The sequence below is a fragment of the Mastigoproctus giganteus genome, chromosome 8, assembly GCF_048544385.1.
Source record: "Mastigoproctus giganteus isolate SK-2022 chromosome 8, ASM4854438v1, whole genome shotgun sequence".
Taxonomy (NCBI): Eukaryota; Metazoa; Arthropoda; class Arachnida; order Uropygi; family Thelyphonidae; genus Mastigoproctus; species Mastigoproctus giganteus.
This window is the reverse complement of record NC_143582.1, coordinates 28,697,462-28,716,860: the sequence shown is the minus strand read 5'-3', so window position 1 is coordinate 28,716,860 and position 19,399 is coordinate 28,697,462. Positions and strand designations below refer to the sequence as shown.

Sequence of the window (19,399 nt, the reverse complement as noted above, 5' to 3'; positions counted from 1 at the left end):
GAGAGAGAGAGAGAGAGAGAGAGAGAGACTAGGAGTCAGGTCTGGGAACAATGGCATTTCTGATGTTTGTGATGAAAAGCATTGCAATAGTGTGCTGGTGCATTTGTCCTAGTAGAAATGAACACCATGATGCAACTTTCTTCTATGCTTTATCATAATGGCATCACACTGTTTCACTATTAATTAGGCATAAATATTGGCATGTGATTGTGGCTGCATACTCAAGGTAATGAATAAGCACCACTACCTGAGCATCCGAAAAAATGGAGGCTGTTATTTTTCTACTGACTGAGTAACATGGAATTTGATGCTTGGACTCAGAATTAGTGCAGTTACATTACATCCATAGTGATGAACTGGAAAACAAAGTCCTCCAGCTTCAACCTAGATCTCTTGAAAAGATATTTTAGTATCTTTGTGTTTATACTTTCTGGTTATTGGTTAATATTTGTGGAACCTGTCACACGGAAACCTTTCTTAGCTTCAAGTAATTGTTCAGTATAGTATATGCACTGAGTGTTTTTAGGTCTCTCAGCAGACTCGGCAACATGTTTAACAGTCGTTTGATGACCTTTCATTACTATATTTTCACTATTAGTACTGTTTCTGAATTGACAGATTTTCATGGGTGACTTGAATGATAGACGTCTTCACATGACTCCCTTTCACAGTTAAAACTTGCATACCATTTAGCATGCAGTGAAATGTGCTGGAGCAGAATGTCGTAATGTTGCCAGTGTATCAGCATGAACTTCTGTTGCTGATACTTAATAATAGCACAAAGTTTTGATTTTCTGTTTTGGTATTTTCACCATACATGGTTAAAGAAATCCTATTGGTAGTACATCAGAAGTGGCCCTAGACTGTCCTGTCACCCTAGCTAACCATTCAGTCTATGCCCTCATACTACAAAACCTCCAAGGGCCGATGTAGACTTTTTATTTATTTATTTATTTAGGACAGATGAGGTTTTTTTGATGCCTTAAGCAACTACTTAGTTGGCCGGTGTGAATTACCCCTGCGTAAAGTGACACCATTACATAGGAATGCAGCTGCTTTATTCCTACATAAAACATCAGAATGGCTTGAATAATACAGCTGAGTTATTCTACAAACTTTTGAAGCAATCTCATACTTTTAATAATGAATATGCATTGTCAGATTGATCTTATTAACACGCACAGCCATCAGTATGGAACTTAAAGATACTATTGCTGACCATAATATCAGTCCTTTGTAAAATTTAATGTTTGCCCATTATCGATCGTTACTTGGTGTTTGTGCACATTCATTGTGAAATGGTTGAAAACCTTTATTTTAGCATATTTACTTTTGTCGATAAATCATTTTAGTAGGTGTGCTCATTTTCTGTCTGTTTGCATTTGCTCTGATATTCTATATATTGCATTGTTTTTCAACCTTCTCTTTCTGATGATCTTTTTTTTTGGCAAATCCGAAATCATTGAACCATTCTGGAACTTCTTGCTGATTGTAATGCACTTTCTTTTTTGTGCTTTTAATTTATGGTATGTCCTCCTGCCAGGATAGTCAAGGCTCTTTGGATAGATGTGATCATAGTTCACTTGTTGAGAACTACCGGTGTATTGTAATCTATTCCCTGCACTGTGGTGGTTTTTTCCACAATTCACCATTTATCTGTTGTTGATATTGTATATAACCTTTTATGACTTGTGATCTCTTTGGTGAGAAGCTGAATTCATAGTCTATTTACAAAAACAAGCAACTTTTGCATTTTGACATTTGCATTGTTTGATTTTATCAAATGAAAGACCTATTCAGGATGGCTTATTTTTTAACATATAAAAAAAATCAGGAAATAAGAGCAAACAGCTATTTGTTAAATTTTTAAATAGCAAGTCATATGCCATTTTATTAATAATAATATTGCAATATATTTATCATTATTATTATATTTAGGGCAATTCAAATTCATGCATCCCAAAATGAAAGAGCTAATTTCTCTCATTTTGGTAACTATGCAGTCTTTACAAAGACACATTGGTGGCAATGCTGTATATCTGTGAATGCTTGAACAGTGGTTGTTAGGTTACACAAACGCATCCATATCAGTTTGTATGTGATGAAGCCATCATAACCAAGAAGTATCCAAGAAGGCAGATAATTTCAACATTTGTTATTTTTTTTAACTACATATTATTATTATAGTTATTACAATTACTTAATTATGGAATCTGATAGTAAAATAATTAAATTTTAATTAGTGATATTTGAGTTATTAAAATGTTGAATCATCCTATATAATAATACTGCAATTTATTTTAATAATAAATTATGATTACATAAATAACATAAATTGATTTATGTTATCATAATACTTTGGATGTCAGAAATGTTATTGTTGTATCTCCATTGAAAGTTTTTATAATTTACTTAATTTTTTTTTTCAGTTTGTTTGTAACTTTTATTGATATACTTTTATGATTCATTATCAGGTGACTGATAATAAGTCATTGCTAGAAAAGGCTTTACGGATTAGTCGTAGACTCTTCAAGGAATTAACAGCTTTCAAGGATTGGCTCAATATAACACAACAGGAAGTGGATTGTAGGCTACTAAAAAAGAATCCTGAGAATCCAGCAGAAGAAATAACTGCTTCCAAGGTTGGTTTGATTACATTTTTAATGCACATTTATGCCATGATGTTTTAAATTTTAAAATAAAATTTTTGTTTTAGTTTATGCTTAAAGTATTCATAATAGTACAGAGTAAAGAGTATGGGGGTAGAAAAACAAAAAAGATAACATACATTAAAGCTGGGGGAAAGGATGGTCACCATACAAGATCTTTGTGGACCTAAATTTAAATATTCAAAAAACATTCCCACCCCCCCCTTTAATTCTGTACTTATCCATAATATTAAGACAACTATTTGTTAGCACTATAAATTCTTACAATCTTTAAATTTTCATAAAAACAGTTTTGTAGGTAATGTGGGTTGATCCTATATTGATAATGTTATGGTGCTAATAAACAAGTTAATTGTGAAGAAATTAGAATTTATTAACTTTTAAATTTAAAATAATGAGATTGCTAACATAATTTTTGAGAATTGATGCTTATGGTCCTTGAGGTTGTCTCAGATATTCCAGACAAGCTGTACTTGCTACCTGGGAGTCTAAAACTCCGATGGAACTGATATTCGGGTGGCACTCATGTCAAGTGGACCCAATTTCAGTGAAGTCCGAATGGTCTGTGACAGCCAAATCCTCTGCTTGCACCTTCACGATGGTGGGACTGTTAGTAATCCTGGGTATAACCTCCATGCACAAGCACATGGTGGGTGACCACCCAGGTGTGAACCAACGTAAGCAGAGGTCGAGGTGTGGCGCCCACACCACATGAAGGAATGCCGCCCCTCTGTGTTACCAGGCAGTACTAGGTGGTAGATGACTCTCATCAACTGGTGCAATACCAACCACTTTGCTTATTGGGGACTTGAAGTGATAGAACCCATGTTTAGTCTCCAGAGCTAAGTTCTGGTCAACCTTTCCCCATCTCTTCCATCATGCAGTATGATTGATGACTTTCGAGGTTATGATGACCATCGTGGTGAGATCCAATCTTCTTACATTTCGAGGGTACAGCTCTAAAATGGTGTTTGCACACCGGCTGCTAGTTAGTACACCGGACCGAACCTATTGGTAACTCTCCAGGAGGCTTCCGGATCAGCTAGTGTATAATCTTGCTACCTCTACTCTGCCAGATAGTGACTGGAGGATGTCCGAGTAGTGTGTATGCAGGGGGCATTGTTAAGGCCACATTATGTCAAGGATCTGGTTATATTCTTACCATGTGTACGCCATATCCAAAAATTTCATTACTTCATACAGCATGTCCCACCCACTTTTCCTTACTATTGAATAAACTATGAATTGTCAAACTAATAGAGTAAGCTTATCAGCAAAAAGATCTAAACCTCCCAAACACTTACTAATTCATTTTACAAATATACGTGGTCTCAATTCTAATCTCAGCAATGTCCATTTCCACTTGCAGTCTGCCAAACCCCATGTACTTTTTCTGACCAAATCTCGTTATTGGTTGATTCAACTACTGCTAATCTCAGTTGCCCAACTTATTCGCTGTATGATTACTGTCACCTCAAAGGGGTGGTACTTGTGCATATGTCCATTTCGATATTCCCTGTCAGAGACTTGGTAATTTGGAATCTCCTCTGGCTTAAAATCTCTCTACATCATTATGTGAAATTCATCTGTTGTCTCTACCATTCTCTATCATTTTGTTTTCTTTGACTTCCTCTCTTTGCAACTTGACTTAGGCACATTATAACCATAGTAGCTTATGCGCCATTAAACTCCGATAACAACAAGCAACTTGACTTTCTCCAGTCCAACTTTCCTAACAGTGAGGTAATTTTCTTATGTGATTTGAATGTTCACAACTCCACCTGGCATCCGTTTTCTAGTCAGGGACCGACCCAGCTGGTTGAGATGCCGAGGCTTTTGCAATTACTAATGACCTTGCACAGATTATTCATTTACCTACAAGAATACCAGACAATCCTAGCCATACAGCCAACACGCTTGATCTTTTTCTCACAAACAACCCTTCTAAGTACACAGTTGAAGTGAGAGGTCCTTTAGGCACCTCAGATCACAACTTGGTGATTGTGTCTTCTCCAATGGAGCCTTTATCTCATGGCTATTCCCAACCTCATATTGTTTGGCATTACAAGAATGCAAAATGGGATGACCTGCTAGATTTCTTTTCTTCTTTTCCTTGGTCGGATTACTGTTTCAAAACTTCTGATGTCACTGTTTGCTCAGATCGTGTCAGTGAAATTATTCTTGCAGGAATGGAATCCTTTATCCCATACTCCACTTTAAAATCTCGTCCTTTATCTAAACCTTGGTTTTCCAATAAATGTGCTATGGCTGTTCAAGAGGAGAATGTTGCATATCATAATTGGCTTCCTTCTAATTCTTCAGATTCATTTTCTGCCTACACCAAAGCTCTCAACAATCCTAAAGCAGTTATTAATCAATCCAAACTAGAGTTTGAACAGGCTAAGAGTAGAAAACTTGCTTCTTGCACTAATTGTAGCCGAGCATTCTGGTCTCTTGCCAAAGCTATTGGCCGCAACATTTGCCCATCTCTGCTACCACCTCTGTCCAAACCGGATAGTTCTGTTGTCACTTCAGCCAAGGATAAAGCCGACCTGCTAGCATCCCATTTTTCTTCCAACTCATGCATTAATGATATTGGTAAAACACCAACCACCATTCCCAACCTGCTCCATTCAATGCCTCCTGTGGTATTCTGTCAAAAAGATATCAGACGGATTTTGTCAAATCTTGATGCTAAGAAAGCTCCAGGTCCTGATGGTATTTCTCCACTTGTTCTCAAAACCTGTGCTCCTGAACTTACTCCTGTTCTTTGCCACCCTTTTTCACTTTCTTATTCCAAAGGTGTTTTTCCTTCTGCTTGGAAATTTACTCACATGCAGCCAGTTCCTAAATAGGGTGTCAAATCCCTCCTATCCAAGTATCATCCGATTGCAATTATTTCTACTCTTTCTAAAGTAATGGAGAAATCAATTAACTGCCAACTCTTTTTTTTTTTTTTTCGTTAGTTATTGGCACATCGGCTTCTGTGGCCATAATGCACCTCCCAAAGTTTTTGCATTTTACTGTGATCCGAACCCGTGACCTTTGGGTTGCCAGGCAGGCACTTTACCCACCTGACTAGCCCGGTCGGCAAGCCAACTCTTAAACTATCTAGAAACCTTTAGTCTGATCACCGATCGCCAGTATGGATTCCATCAGTGTCAATCCACTGGTGATATTCTGGCTTATGTTACCCATTTATGGACTAATTGAATGAAAACGTTTTGTGAAACACAAGCAGTTGCTCTTGGCATAAAGGTCTTCTAAACAAGCTTCCACCTTATGGTTTGCCAACTGTTTTTTTTTTTAAATTGGTTATCCAGTTTTCTGTTTGATGGCTCACTGTGAGGGTGATGGTAGATGGCTCTCTGTCTTCTAACTTCTCCACTAATGCCGGTGTCTCCCAAGGTTCAGTTCTTTCCCCCACTCTTTTCCTCTTGTATATTAATGACCTTCTTCCATTGACTAGAAATTCTATCCATAGTTTTGCCGATGATAGCACATTGCATTCCACTTTCCATTTTGTGAAACCAAACCTTGCCCTGCTCAATCAGCTTCAACTTCTCGAAAATCTGCTACCAATTCCTTAAATGCTGATCTCCAGGTAATTCTCCACTGGAGCAAAGACAACTTAGTTGATTTCAATCCTTCTAAAACTCAGTCTTGTCTTATATCTTGCAAAAAGGATTCTTCTGCTCCTATGCTTATCTTTGGTGACACTCCGATTTCTGGGCAAAATGAAATATCTCTTTGGGGATTACCCTGACTTCTAATCTCTCTTGGCACAAGCACATTACAAATATTGCTTCCTCTGCATCTAAAAAACTTGATTTTCTCTTTCGATCTCGGCATTACTTTTCTTCCAAACAGCTGCTCACTCTTTACAAATTGCAAATCTGCCCTACCATGGAATATTGTTCCCACATCTGGGATGGTGCCCCCCAAAACCTCTCTCAGGCTTTTTGATTCCATTCAGAAGAGGGCAGTTAGGTTAATTAATGATTCATCCACTCGCTGTCTCATAGACGTACTGTTTCTGCTGCATGCCTCTTCTACAGATAGTTCCATGGGCACTGTTCTTCTTAATTGGTCTCTGTAATTCCTGCTCTCTCTCTTTCGAAACAATCCGAACACGTGCCGCCAACGTCTATTTAATCTCCAACTTCAAACTCACAGAAGCAACTTTTCATCTTCCTCGTTTATTCATTCAACTGCCGTTTTTTGGAACAACCTTCCTTCATACGTATTTCCTGAAAATTACAGTCTACAGAAGTTCAAGTCTAATGTCAACAAATATCTTCTTTTATCTTCTCAACCTCCAACCCAAGCACAGTTCTAAATACTGTAAGTTCTAATACCTCTCATGTTTGGGGTTTACATTAAAAAAAAAAAAAAGTTTTATATGGAGATCTGTGTATGTAAGTAATTTTATATTTTTAAAAATTTTTCTGCTTTTTATTTTATTTTTGTAAAATTTCAGCATTTTGTACATTTAATATAATCTTTCAGAAAATTTTGCAAGAGATTGAAAAGCAGCAGCATGCTGTGTCATCCTTACAAGAATTGAGTGAATCACTTGCAAACTTGACACCTTATGGTTCCCAGACTGATCTTACTACAACTGTGGGAAAATTCAAACATCAGTGGCTGAGTATGGAAAAAAAGTTGAAGGATCATATTCTAGAAATTGAGGTTAGTTTAAAATTTTTTATTATCATTTTTAAATAAAGGCTCTAAAGTATCTCTCTCTCTCTCTCTCTCTCACGCACGCACACTGGCCAAAAAATTACAAACCTTTGTATTAAGACAGACACAGAAAGAAGAGATCCAAATAAATGCAAACAGATGCAAAGAAAACTAATGTGGGGTGCTGATGTGTTGCTTGCTTGAGTGTAAAGACTGCACATGTTATTTGACTGCTGCAGTAATCTGAAGCCAGAATGGAGTAAACATATGATCTATCAGACTCCGAAAAAGGTCTTATCTTGGGTGCATATTTAGCAGGAGCCACAATTAAAGAACGGAACACATAACTAGTTTCCTCAAAAGCATTCATCTCAGTGGTTTTTAATGACTGGAAAGCAAGCAGTTCTTCTGCATCTGAAAGGCATAAATGTGGAAGGAAAACAATACTTTAGAGTGAAGCCCTAAGGAGGGCTATATGGAAAAATAAGATATCCAGTGTGCAGCAAATAAAATCTGAATTCAACCAGTCCCAGAACTACCCTATTTCTACTCATACCATATGCAGGAAACTAAAGAAATTGGGTATTGGCTGTCACCTGCTTATTCAAAAGCTACTTTTTTTTTTTTTAAGAGAAAACAGAAAAATCTGCTTGCTGTGGTGCTTATGTCGTGAGTGTACAGTGGAACAATGGAAGAAAGTCATAGTGTCATATGAATCACAAATATGCTTTGATTTGCACTGATGGTAGGCAGAGAGTGTGGCAAAAAACCTAATGAAGCAATGGACCCTGCTTGTCTTTGTTAAGACAACCCAAGCATCTAGAGGTGGTATCACTGTATGGGAAATGTTATGTTGGCACAGACTGGGCTCATTGATACTGGTGGAAGGTCAAATATCATCTAGGGAGTAACTGAATTTTGTATCAGATCTACTGCACCTTGCCAATGGTGCAGTAGATCTGATACAAAATTATTCCAATGGTGATGACCATTTTATGGATAACAGTGCATCATGTGGGTGGCGCCTCCATAGCCAGGTCGGAAGGAGCAACAGTGCGTAGCACACGCTTCTTGATTAGACCGGGGTTCGAGCCTGTCGCCACCAAATATGGAAAATGCAGAAAGGTCAGGGAATGACCACCGCATATTCCTGGAGCAGTATGGCCTTAGTTGCTAATGCTCCTAAAAAAAAATCCAAACAACAACATCATGCGGTAATGGTTTGGAGAATCCAACACAGATTTCCACCATCTTCTCTACCCCCATGTTCACCTGATCTTTCTAAATCCTATTGAGAATGCATAGGATATGCTGGAGAGATATTCGGCAGTGAAGTCCTCTTCCCTCGACTTTATCACATCTGCGCGATATTTTGCTGGAATAATGGTTACAATTAGCCCAAAACAACACTACCTTATAGAATCTGTACCATATTGCACACTGTTATTCAAAACAAAAGCAGCCTGATTCAATACTCAATGAAGGTTCATATTCTTTTGGTCAATATGTGTATAAAGAACTTGCAAAATGAGTACTTTAAAAAAAGAATGACACCATTATTTGACAAAGTGATATTTTAGCATTATTAATAGCCATACAGATAAGAGGCTGTTAGTGGCAAATCATTTTGGGACTTCATTGAATGATGGAAAGCAAAACACAATTTTAAGTATTTGAGTTTTTTTTCTTTGTCAGTCATCATTACTTCAACTGCACCACCAAATGTGAACATTATTAATAAAATGAGTTTTTTAAATTTTATATATTACTAAAATTTAACTTATTTTATTAAATTTAAAACATAAATTTCATTTTGAAATGATATGTTATTCAAATTATGAAGGTTAATTAATTTGAGACTTGCTAGTTGAGAATAGCTTAATGATAATTTATATCCATTGTGTCATTCTCAGTGTAGTGAAAACAGTCCACTTAATCATATTATATCTAATATAAAATGGTAACAAGATGAAATTATATTTGGATCAAAATTAGGCTATTCTTTTCGATTCAAAAGATATTAAGTAGTATTTGTGGATCATAATGTCGTACTCCAGGGATTCTTTTTTTTTTTTTTGTTGTTTTAAAAAGTGCCTCTATACTACATTATTTTCCTAATGTTTATGTACTTATAAATTGTAGTACTGATTTGTTCTATTATTTTAGAATTACAGTAAATCCTTGCTAAGCTGGAGTAATTGGAGGAGAGGTAATCCAGATTAAGCAATAATCTGGATTATTGAAGCAAAGGATAGCCATAAAAGTCACCAAAAAAAAAAAAACTTAAAAGAGCACAAATAAATGGAAAATTTAATGATACAGGTAGTGCTGAAGAAAATAAATTAAAAAAAATCACTATAGAGCCTTTCTTTAAAAACTATAAAAAGACAATACATTTGTCCATCGATAGATGGATAAATGTATGTATTTAGTCTTTTTATACCTTTATTATATGGTGCTGGTGTTGCATGTGAATGCCACTTGATAGTTGCTGTGAATACCACTTAAATACAGATTCTTCCAGCAACACTTCTTTTGGCTTTTTAAATGTCTGCCTATTTGACATTGCTTTTATCACTCCACAAATCGAATTTTAAGGGAAATGTCCTTATACATTATTTTTAATATCTGACACAGCCTGTTGGCCGATACCAAATTCTTCAGCAATTTTTTCCTCCAGGAACACCTTTTTTAAGTTTGTTTCCACCATTTTCAAGTTGTTCTATCAATTTGAGCTTGTTAATGATAGTTAAAGTCAAGTGTTTTCTTTTTATTTCACTTTTTAATTCTTTAGAACCCATTATTATATAAAATACGTTAACTTATGTACATACGAGGCAGTATCAAAAAAAGTTCATACCCTTACCTAGAAATAATAGCCCTGGAAAGGCGAAACTTCATAGGAACTTTAATCCTTTTCTATGTACTCTCTACATATAGTAACGTGTTTCTTCCCTCTATGGATCAGTTGTTTAATGCCTTGATCATAGAAGTCCACACTCTTTGCTGAAACCACGATTCCACTTCATTGATGACTTCCCTAGACGAATCAAAGTGGAGTTCACACAATGGTTTCCTCATTTCTCAAAACAAGAAAATTCTGGTGTGCTAGGTTAGGAGAATAGGGTGGGTGCTACGATAGTTCGAAGCCATACTGAGCAACAAAGTTTGGTGGGGTAAACGGCCCTGTGAGCTGGTGCATTGTCTCACAGAAGTTGGACACCTTTAGTTAACATTCCATGCCTTTTCACCCTCAAAGTATTGCATAACTTTTTAAAAAGATTTCTGTAGTATTCTCCAGTAAGTGTGGAACCATGAGGTAGGTAATCTGTCAGGATAACCCCTTTTCTGTCCCAAACGGACAACATCACTTTCTTTGCAGATGGAGTGGTCTTTGCCTTTTTTTGGGAGGTGGAGAGAAGGTGTGCTTCCACTGCTCTGACAGGTCTTTAGTCTCCGGATCATAGTGGTACACCCAGCATTCATCATTTGTCACCAACCAATCAAAAAAGTTCTCAACATCTGCATTACACAAATCCAACACTTGGCAAGAACATTGCATTCGACATTGCTTCTGCAAAGGCATCAACAATCGTGGAACCCATCATCTGGAGACCTTAGATATGTGCAGATGGTCATGTAAAATGCTGTGGGAGACCCATAACTAATTCCCGCTGCATTTGTGATGAAATGAATTGTCACATGTCTGTCACTCAGCACCAGCTGCTCAACCTTTGCAACCGTCTCACTGTCTGTGGATATTGATGGCCTTCCTTCTCTTGGCTTGTCAAAGACACTTGTATGACCGCACTGCAACTCCCATTTCCACTTTTTTACAGTGTCAAAGGATGGAAAATTCTTCCCATGCACTGCTTTCATTTCTTCGTCAATTTCCTGAGCTTTCTTGCCATGCAAATGCAGGAAGTTGATCACTGCTCGATACTCCACTTTGTCAACCCTAGCATCCTTCCTCAGATTCCGGGCTCCACCTCTGGTGTACGATCACCTATGAGAATGAAATTTCAAATGTTAGTTATTGAATATGTAGATAATTTATATTAAAAACAGCATATTCCTACTGATGTTTTATCTATGTTAGGGTATGAACTTTTTGATACCCCCTTGTATGTATATACGTATAAAGAAGTACACAAATTAAGCGATATAAGCAATAACATCCGTCTGACTCAGAGTCAGCAACAATACTGAACAACACACAAGACAATGTAACGTATGTTCAGTCTCTCTCTCTGCACAGTCAATCAGCATACAGTGAGAGTTACTCATTTGCCTAACTAAATTCCATGTGTCTTTCAAAGTACTCAACTGTGAATAGAATTTTCATATTTTGATTTGGATTAACTGTAACCGAATTAGCGAGGGTTTACTGTATTGTCTTTTAATATGGCATTGCTAATTCAAAAAAGAAAGTTGTTGCAATGTATTACTTTAAAAACTTAAAACTTTGAAGATAACTTGCATTTTTATGTGTTTTTGCATGCTGAAAGACTGTGGACATTTTCATCTACCTCACAATCGAGGTAAAAATCTTGTTTTCAACACAAGTTTTAGTAACCATTATATAGAGAATTTAAAATTTTACTATTGATTTAAAATTTTTTCCATCAGAAATATTAAGCATTTTTTATATATGCATGTATATTATATTACATAGGCATTAATCTTTGGTGTATATATAGAGAAGATTACTGTCTTTTCTCTCATGTATTTTTTTGATGTTTAATGTAGAGCAGTATAATTTTAATATATTTTTCTGTCATGGTAATACTGCTTCATTTAGGAATGGCACTTTTTTAATTCTTGAGTAGTGATTTAATTGAAAGAATTCTTTTCTGGATGAATTATATACATGCATAATACATTAGCCTATATGTATTAGGTGTCTTTATTATCATAGTTTACATTTTATGCAGTTCATTTGCCAAGTTAGCAGATGAATTAGTAAAAGTAGACTACATATTATAAATAAGTGCACTTTGTATGCCTGACTATACTTGCTGAGACATAATGTCACTTGTGGCAAGATATTGTGCACTTTTTTAATGACTACACTGGGCATGTGTGCAGATGGTTTGTTACTTCCTTATTCAATTCAATTTCTGCTGTTAATTGCCGTAATAACTTGCTTTATTTGTATGTGAAAAAGTGCTGTACTGTGGAATAACTTTAAATGTTGTGATACTGTATTTTACTACCCTTATGTAGAGTAGAAAAGCTTGAAATTTTTCTCTGTTGTTTTGTGTGAATGGAAGCTTACTAAAGCTTAGTCAGAATCTTAAGAATCCTCAAGTACCCTCACTGGAGGGTCAGATGATTCTCTACTGATGCCTGACCTACTCACTGAGCTGTTGACAGGTGATAGCGAAGAAAGGTCTGACTCCTGACACTTTGTTGTAAAAATATTTTAATTGATAGAAAATACTATCAGACTGAGGTGGTTACATTACTGGGTCCCATACAGATGAAAATCGTGGTTCAGTTGACACTGTCTATTATTTCTGTCTGTTAAAATGAGGATTTACCATCCTCTCCTGGAATACATTTTAATGGAAGTAAAAGGTATAGGATCCATAGATTTGTTGTGCATCATCCTCACAAAGGATGATGCACTGGAATTTCAATGATAAAACAAAGTTTTATCATTGAAATTCCAGTATTTATTTGGATAAAAGTGCACACTCACTCACCCAACCAACCAACCAACCAACCAACCAACCAACCAAATTAACCGATGCAGCAAAATTGAATTTGCTTGATAAATTTTAATAAGAACCCCAGATATCAAATTTCAGCAAAATTTGTTCAGCCGATAGCACATTATTATGTATGTACAAACAGATAAAAAAAAATATACCAGGGTTCTCCAACATGTGCAAGATGCACCTAAAGGGATAATTTTTGAATAAATAAGTTTGATTTATGTGATATTAGAATTACATATTATGTTGCTAATGTAGTAAATATATACATGCCAATTTTAGAAGTTGCATAATTAAATATTTAAACATTTTGTCCTTTAGGGGCTTTCAAAAGGTGATAATGATAAACAGGAGTTTTTAACATCTCTTAACAATGTGAAATCTTGGTTAGATTCAGCAGAAAAATTTTTAAATATGACAGAAAAGCTTACTTCTGATGAGCAGTTACCTGAATCAGAAATGAAAACATTTAGGGTAAGCTTTTAATTAAAGCTAATTGATTATAGTACATTTCATATAATAAAATATTATAATCATATTACATTTAAATGAAATTATTGTAAGAAATATTTCCAGTTGTATATATTGCAGTTTTTCTTACTAAATTATTTTTAATTACAGTGTATTACAGTACTGGTGTTCAAAGAAAGTGCATCACCTAGAAATTTCACATTTCTAACCCTTTTTCACGATGGTATGTTACATTAATGACTAGCATCACAAATATAAATATAAACAACCACATGCAGATGTGTGTGCAGTGCTTTCACATTGCATTTGTAAAATTAGTCTAGTTTGACTTACCTTTTACAGTTAACTCCAACTATGCAAAACATATACACATGCAAACTTGTTATTTATTAATTCTTGATGAAATTTAGGAAGGCCTGATAAATCTTTATAAAAGATCTAAATATAAAATTTCATGAAAATCTATTCACTGGGAGTCAAATTATTAAAAGCAGACAGATAGAAATAGATAAAGTAATGGTCACTTTATGCACTTGTGAACATTGACCATGTCATCACACCTGCTAGAATAAAAAAATAAATGCATGTGTACCCTAAAAATAAATCATGAAATAAAATTACAATTAGATAATTAAAGAGCATTAAAATAACAATGAAATGAACCAATTAAAATTGAATTACAGTATAAAAGTGAAAACTGAGTTTTAAAATTTGAAAAATATTCTAAAAACTATAGCCTACACATAGGCTACTTCCTTCTTTTTTTACCTTCAGCATATCTGACTGATTTTTCAGTGCAGGCAAATCAGTTCCAATATATCCTATCCTGCTTATTTTGTCTTCCATATCTGTGAGCCAATTCCTTAGACCATCTAACTGTTGTTGCAGGTGATGATGCCTGTTTTATGAAATATTTTATATTTTACTGATATTTAATTTTACCAAACAGAAATATTACAGAAATAACACAGAAATATTACATTTATTTTTTAAAATTTACTATTAGAAAAGCAACTATGCAACTTAATGCATAACATGTACAGTATTTTCAGAGTGCTTAGTACAGTAAACCATCAATTTTACAGACTGATAGGAGGAAGGAGTGTCCAATATTGCCGAATTTCTGTTAAATCGAAAGGTGTTTTTTTTTTTTTTTTATAAAGACTACTTTCACCACATATGATTGACAACTTAAGGAGTTACTCTGTATATATATGTATATATATATATATATATATATATATATATATATATATATATACAGCAGACTCTCAATTTACCGGGATTGGATTAACCAAGACACTTCAAGACTACAAAAAAAAAAAAAAAAAAAATCAACCAGAAATCATAAAATTCAAGTAATAACTAGAATAGGTATAAACAGATATTTTGCAAATTAGTTTACCTATTATCTTGCAATCCCGGCTGTTTCACATCCGCCGCTCAAAAAAAAATAAAATGATCAAATGTTTAGTGTTTTAGTGCGTCGCATCAATTGTTGTGTTCCGTTGCACCACAAAAGGACAGACAAATTTTGTTTCGTTATTTATGTCAGAGATGTCAGAATTCTTTTTTATAGTAACTTTTAAAAAAAAAAAATTTTTTTTTAGGAATCGCGAAAATGATGGGCAAATGCAAGAGTTGTGCTTTCAATTAAACAAAAACTTGAAATTATTCAAAAGTTTGAAAACGGTGCATTTGTTAAATCTCTAAAGAACCATTATAATGTTGGTGACCAAACCATATGTGACATTGTAAAAAATAAAGGGAAGCTATCCGATTTAAAATCGACATCGTAAAATATAAATGCATGTCCAATATTGGAAACAAGAGTAGTGCGTTGTCAGTTTTTTCATTTTTTATCTATAGCTATACATTTTATGTAGATTGCTGAACATTTTTCGATACAGTAAGTCCCCAACTTATGTAGATTTGGACTTATATGACTGAAGATTTCAGTAAAGGAGACACACACTTCACCACAATAATGTAAAAACCCATAGAATTTCGGCTATCGGTACCATAGCAAATGCAATAAGATCATGTTTACTACCCGTTTATAATTGGTTACACTACAGACAAGCCCAATAAACCGGAAAGTGCAAATTGCTTTTATTGTTTTTTGGCAGTGACCTCCAGAAATGTGCTTTAGTAAAATGTGAGCTTGCTTGGGGTGATAACCTTGTGAAGTTCTTTTCAGAAAATTTAATTTTGATCGTTATCATGATGCCAACTAAGAGAATAAGTGACAATGGTACTAGTAAATCTATCAAGAAAAGGAAAGCGATCGAGTCTGATCAGAAAATTAAAATAATAAGGATGTATGAAAATGGCCAAACATTAACAAGTATCGCATGGAATTCCGATTTGTCAGTGGCAATGGTGAACACAATGAAGGAGAAAGAGAGAATGCGAGAAGTGGTAAAGCGATCGGGACCAATGAAGGTCAACTATAATGACCAAAGCTAAGAAATACATATCAGTTTTTACAGTACAATAACATGCGTTTTTTTTCTTCCTTTTATTTTTTATTTTCTTATGTGCCACTCTGGCTACTTCACCGCTGTCCCCAGATAAAGTTTGAATTGAACTAATTAAAAATATATAACTATTTTTCTTCATTCTTCTAAGGACATTGTGGTTTTTGTAATTTTGTACTTGACTTACGTAAGAGGTCCTGAAATGTACCTCTTATGTATGTTGGGAACTTACTGTTATTGCAGGTGATGATGCACCTGCAATAACAGTAAGTTGGATTAACCGGGAAATCAATTATCCTGGAAAATCGAGAGTCTACTGTGTACGTATTAAAAACACTGAAATAAATAAAGTTAAACAATAAAAACAAGCGTTTTTTATTATACATATTTTAGTAGAAGATAATGAATGATACATATTATATAGTAGAAGATAATTTACAGTGACCATATTGTGGTCACTGTAAATTATGGAAAAACTGTATTCCCAGTTAGAGCTAAGATGTTGGGATATTGGTAAACGTTTAGAGTCTGGAATGGTATTTCTAATGTTTTTAGCTGGCTTCTTACTAGCTGAACTTATAAACTGTATCTTTGAGATTAATACTGGTTGGTTGCTTGCTTTTTTGCAGTTTTTCTTACTAAATTACTTTTAATTACAGTGTATAACAGTATACTGGTGTTCAAAGAAAGTGCATCACCTAGGAATTTAACATTTCTATCCCTTTCTAACCATTTCTCTAGTGGTTTTGGCATTGCACCTGTGAGGTTCCTCTCAAAAATAATGAACCTGTATTAAATGTCGGAGCATCACTGTGCATTCTATTATTTGAAAGTAGCACAACTACTAATGCAACTCTTTGTGAAGGCAAAGTTTTTTTTTTTTTTTTTCTTGCTGTGAGCATAAAGTTCATCTCACAGTTGAACACTTGTGCAATGTTTTGGAATAGGAAGTGAAGTACACACACAACCAACAATTTGGAAAGCTTTGCAGGCAGCATGGCTGCAGATTCCTATATATGTACATAGGAATATGCAAGCATGCTTCAGACATCTAGTGGAGTCCATTCCTAAGTGAATAGTGGCTGCTATCCATGCAGGCAGTATCCCAGGAGGGTATTAGGTAGGTGGTCATAATTCAGTGATCGCTTGGTATGTATATATGTATATATTTATTTATTTTTTTTTTTACAAAAACAAACAAAAGGTATTAGAATTTATAGTACTTAGTAGTCTGCATACTATATAGGTTCTGATACCTTTTGTGTTTGGGGTTTTTATTTAAAAAGAAAAAAAAAAAAAAAAACCCACATAGCTATATAGCTGCTTCAGCTCTTTGGATGGTTCAGTTCTCACATTTTTTTAAAGTTTATAAACATTATAAACTCCTGTACCAGATTCTTGTTCGTATGGATGCATGTGAATGAGAACCATGTGAAGAATACTCCTTTCAGAGTATTCTGAAGGGTATTTTAATATGAAATCCTTTTCTTAGATATATTCTTCATATCCATTAATTTAATAATAATTTAGCATTATTATTATTTTATTTTATTTATGTTTTTTTCAATATTGGAAGTTTCTCTGTTAAAGGTGCATACTTTGGTTGATGTTTTATACAGTTGGGAATCATATATTGCATTTTCTTCTCCATAGCTTGGAATTTAATATGTGAAGAAAGAAAAATAGGCTGCTCTGCTGACGAAACAATACAAATGTTTAATAGGAATTAAACTAAGCTTTCTTCCTTCAGCAAGAACTGAATGCTGTACATCAAAATGTTACTGAATTCCATGCTGATACTAATACTTTGTATGATGTTATACTTGGAGTATTTTCTTTGTTTTGCATTCACTTATAGCTATTCACTGCTCTATAAATATTTTCATTCTTTTTTTTTGCACACTATTTGATTTTATTGCTGTGTGGGGCATACTATTCTCTATAATAATAGTATTTTGTATGCTTTTCTACTTTGGTTTTAAACAATAGTTCAACCAGATGATGCAGATAATTCTGCAAATACAGGCTACAGTAATGTCCTTATACTAATCTTAAATGTATCAAGGTACCCCTCCTGTATTAATCAACTAGGTGTGATTGGTATATGCAAAATAGGATTGGCTTGTTTTGAATCACCCTGTATTATGCATAATACAGGGTGATACTGGAAATAACATGAGTTTTTGTAGGAGTATTCCCAGAGACAGGTAGCTTGTACATTATAAATTATCTTAATAAGCATGCATTTCCTTGAAAATTAGTGATAGATTAATATTTTGGGGAATATATGAGGAGGGGTTAAAAATATTTGTAAATTAGTGGTATATAAATATTTTGGGAAATATATGAAGAGGGGGTTTAAAAAAGATTTGTATTCACCCAGAAGTAGTTGTGACGAAAGGTTGAAACAAACCTTGTATTACACTTTTTCAACATAGTCATTAGACAAAATGACACATTTTGCCACTTCTCAATACACTTCTGCAGGCCAGTTTTGTAGAATTCCTCTGACTGTCTTTCATATCACGACTCTGTAGCAGAAATCACTTCATCATCAGCAGCAAAGTGATTTCCATGAAGAAAGGACTTCAAAGCAGAAAAGAGGAAGAATTCTGAGGGTTGCAAAGTCAGGGCAATATTTCAAACCCACATTCGTGGGCATACCTCACTGCAGCATGCAAGGAATATGCAGGGACATTATTGTGATGCAGGTGCATGCCTTTTGACAGCTCTCCTTGTCTTTTTTCTTTTATAGTAGCATGTGTAGCTTTATGAGGAGGTGGAAATAATATTTCACCATCACAGTACAGCCCTTTTGAAGGTAATTTGTTAGTATTACCCCATGCTGATCCAAAAAACTGATAGGATCACTTTTCCAGCACTTGATTGTACCTTCCTTTTTTGGGGGGATATTCTGCATGCCTCCATTTTTTTGACATGTTTATTTTTGGGATCATAGTGGTGGATCCACATTTCATCCTCACATTTCAAGCCATGGAAAAAACTCCTCTTGCTTTTCCTGGCACATCTACATTTCATGTGCACATTATGTTCTTTCCTTCTTCTGGTAAGGGTCAGACACTTTACTCATATGCAACTGTTGATGGATGTTCTCTACAGAATGTACACTAATTTGGAGCTGTCAGCTAGTTCTTTGATGCTAATCAGCTATACAGCAATCTTCCAGGATAAAAGCCTTAATTTTTGCAATACACCTTCTGTTACAGCAGTTGCTGGGCATCCTGGGATTTCTTCATCATGCACTGAAGTTTTTTTTATATTTGAATTGTTTATATTAATGTGCAACAACACTGTAACCTAGGCAGTCTTCTCTATAAATAGTGACCATTTTTTGTGGATTGTTTTGGGTGTT

At 34.8% G+C, this 19,399-nt stretch overlaps 1 protein-coding gene across 4 annotated transcripts in view; it reads left to right on the top strand.

Annotated features, from left to right (window-relative positions):
• The window catches only part of Dys (Dystrophin), a 932,899-nt gene that overhangs the window by 468,936 nt on the left and 444,564 nt on the right, over positions 1 to 19,399 (top strand). For all 4 annotated transcript variants that reach the window (XM_090379791.1, XM_090379790.1, XM_090379788.1 and 1 more), the window contains exons 33-35: positions 2,475 to 2,642; positions 7,179 to 7,361; positions 13,397 to 13,549. In XM_090379791.1, coding sequence (XP_090235917.1) covers positions 2,475 to 2,642; positions 7,179 to 7,361; positions 13,397 to 13,549 — 504 coding nt within the window. The remainder of the gene's footprint in view (positions 1 to 2,474; positions 2,643 to 7,178; positions 7,362 to 13,396; positions 13,550 to 19,399) is intronic.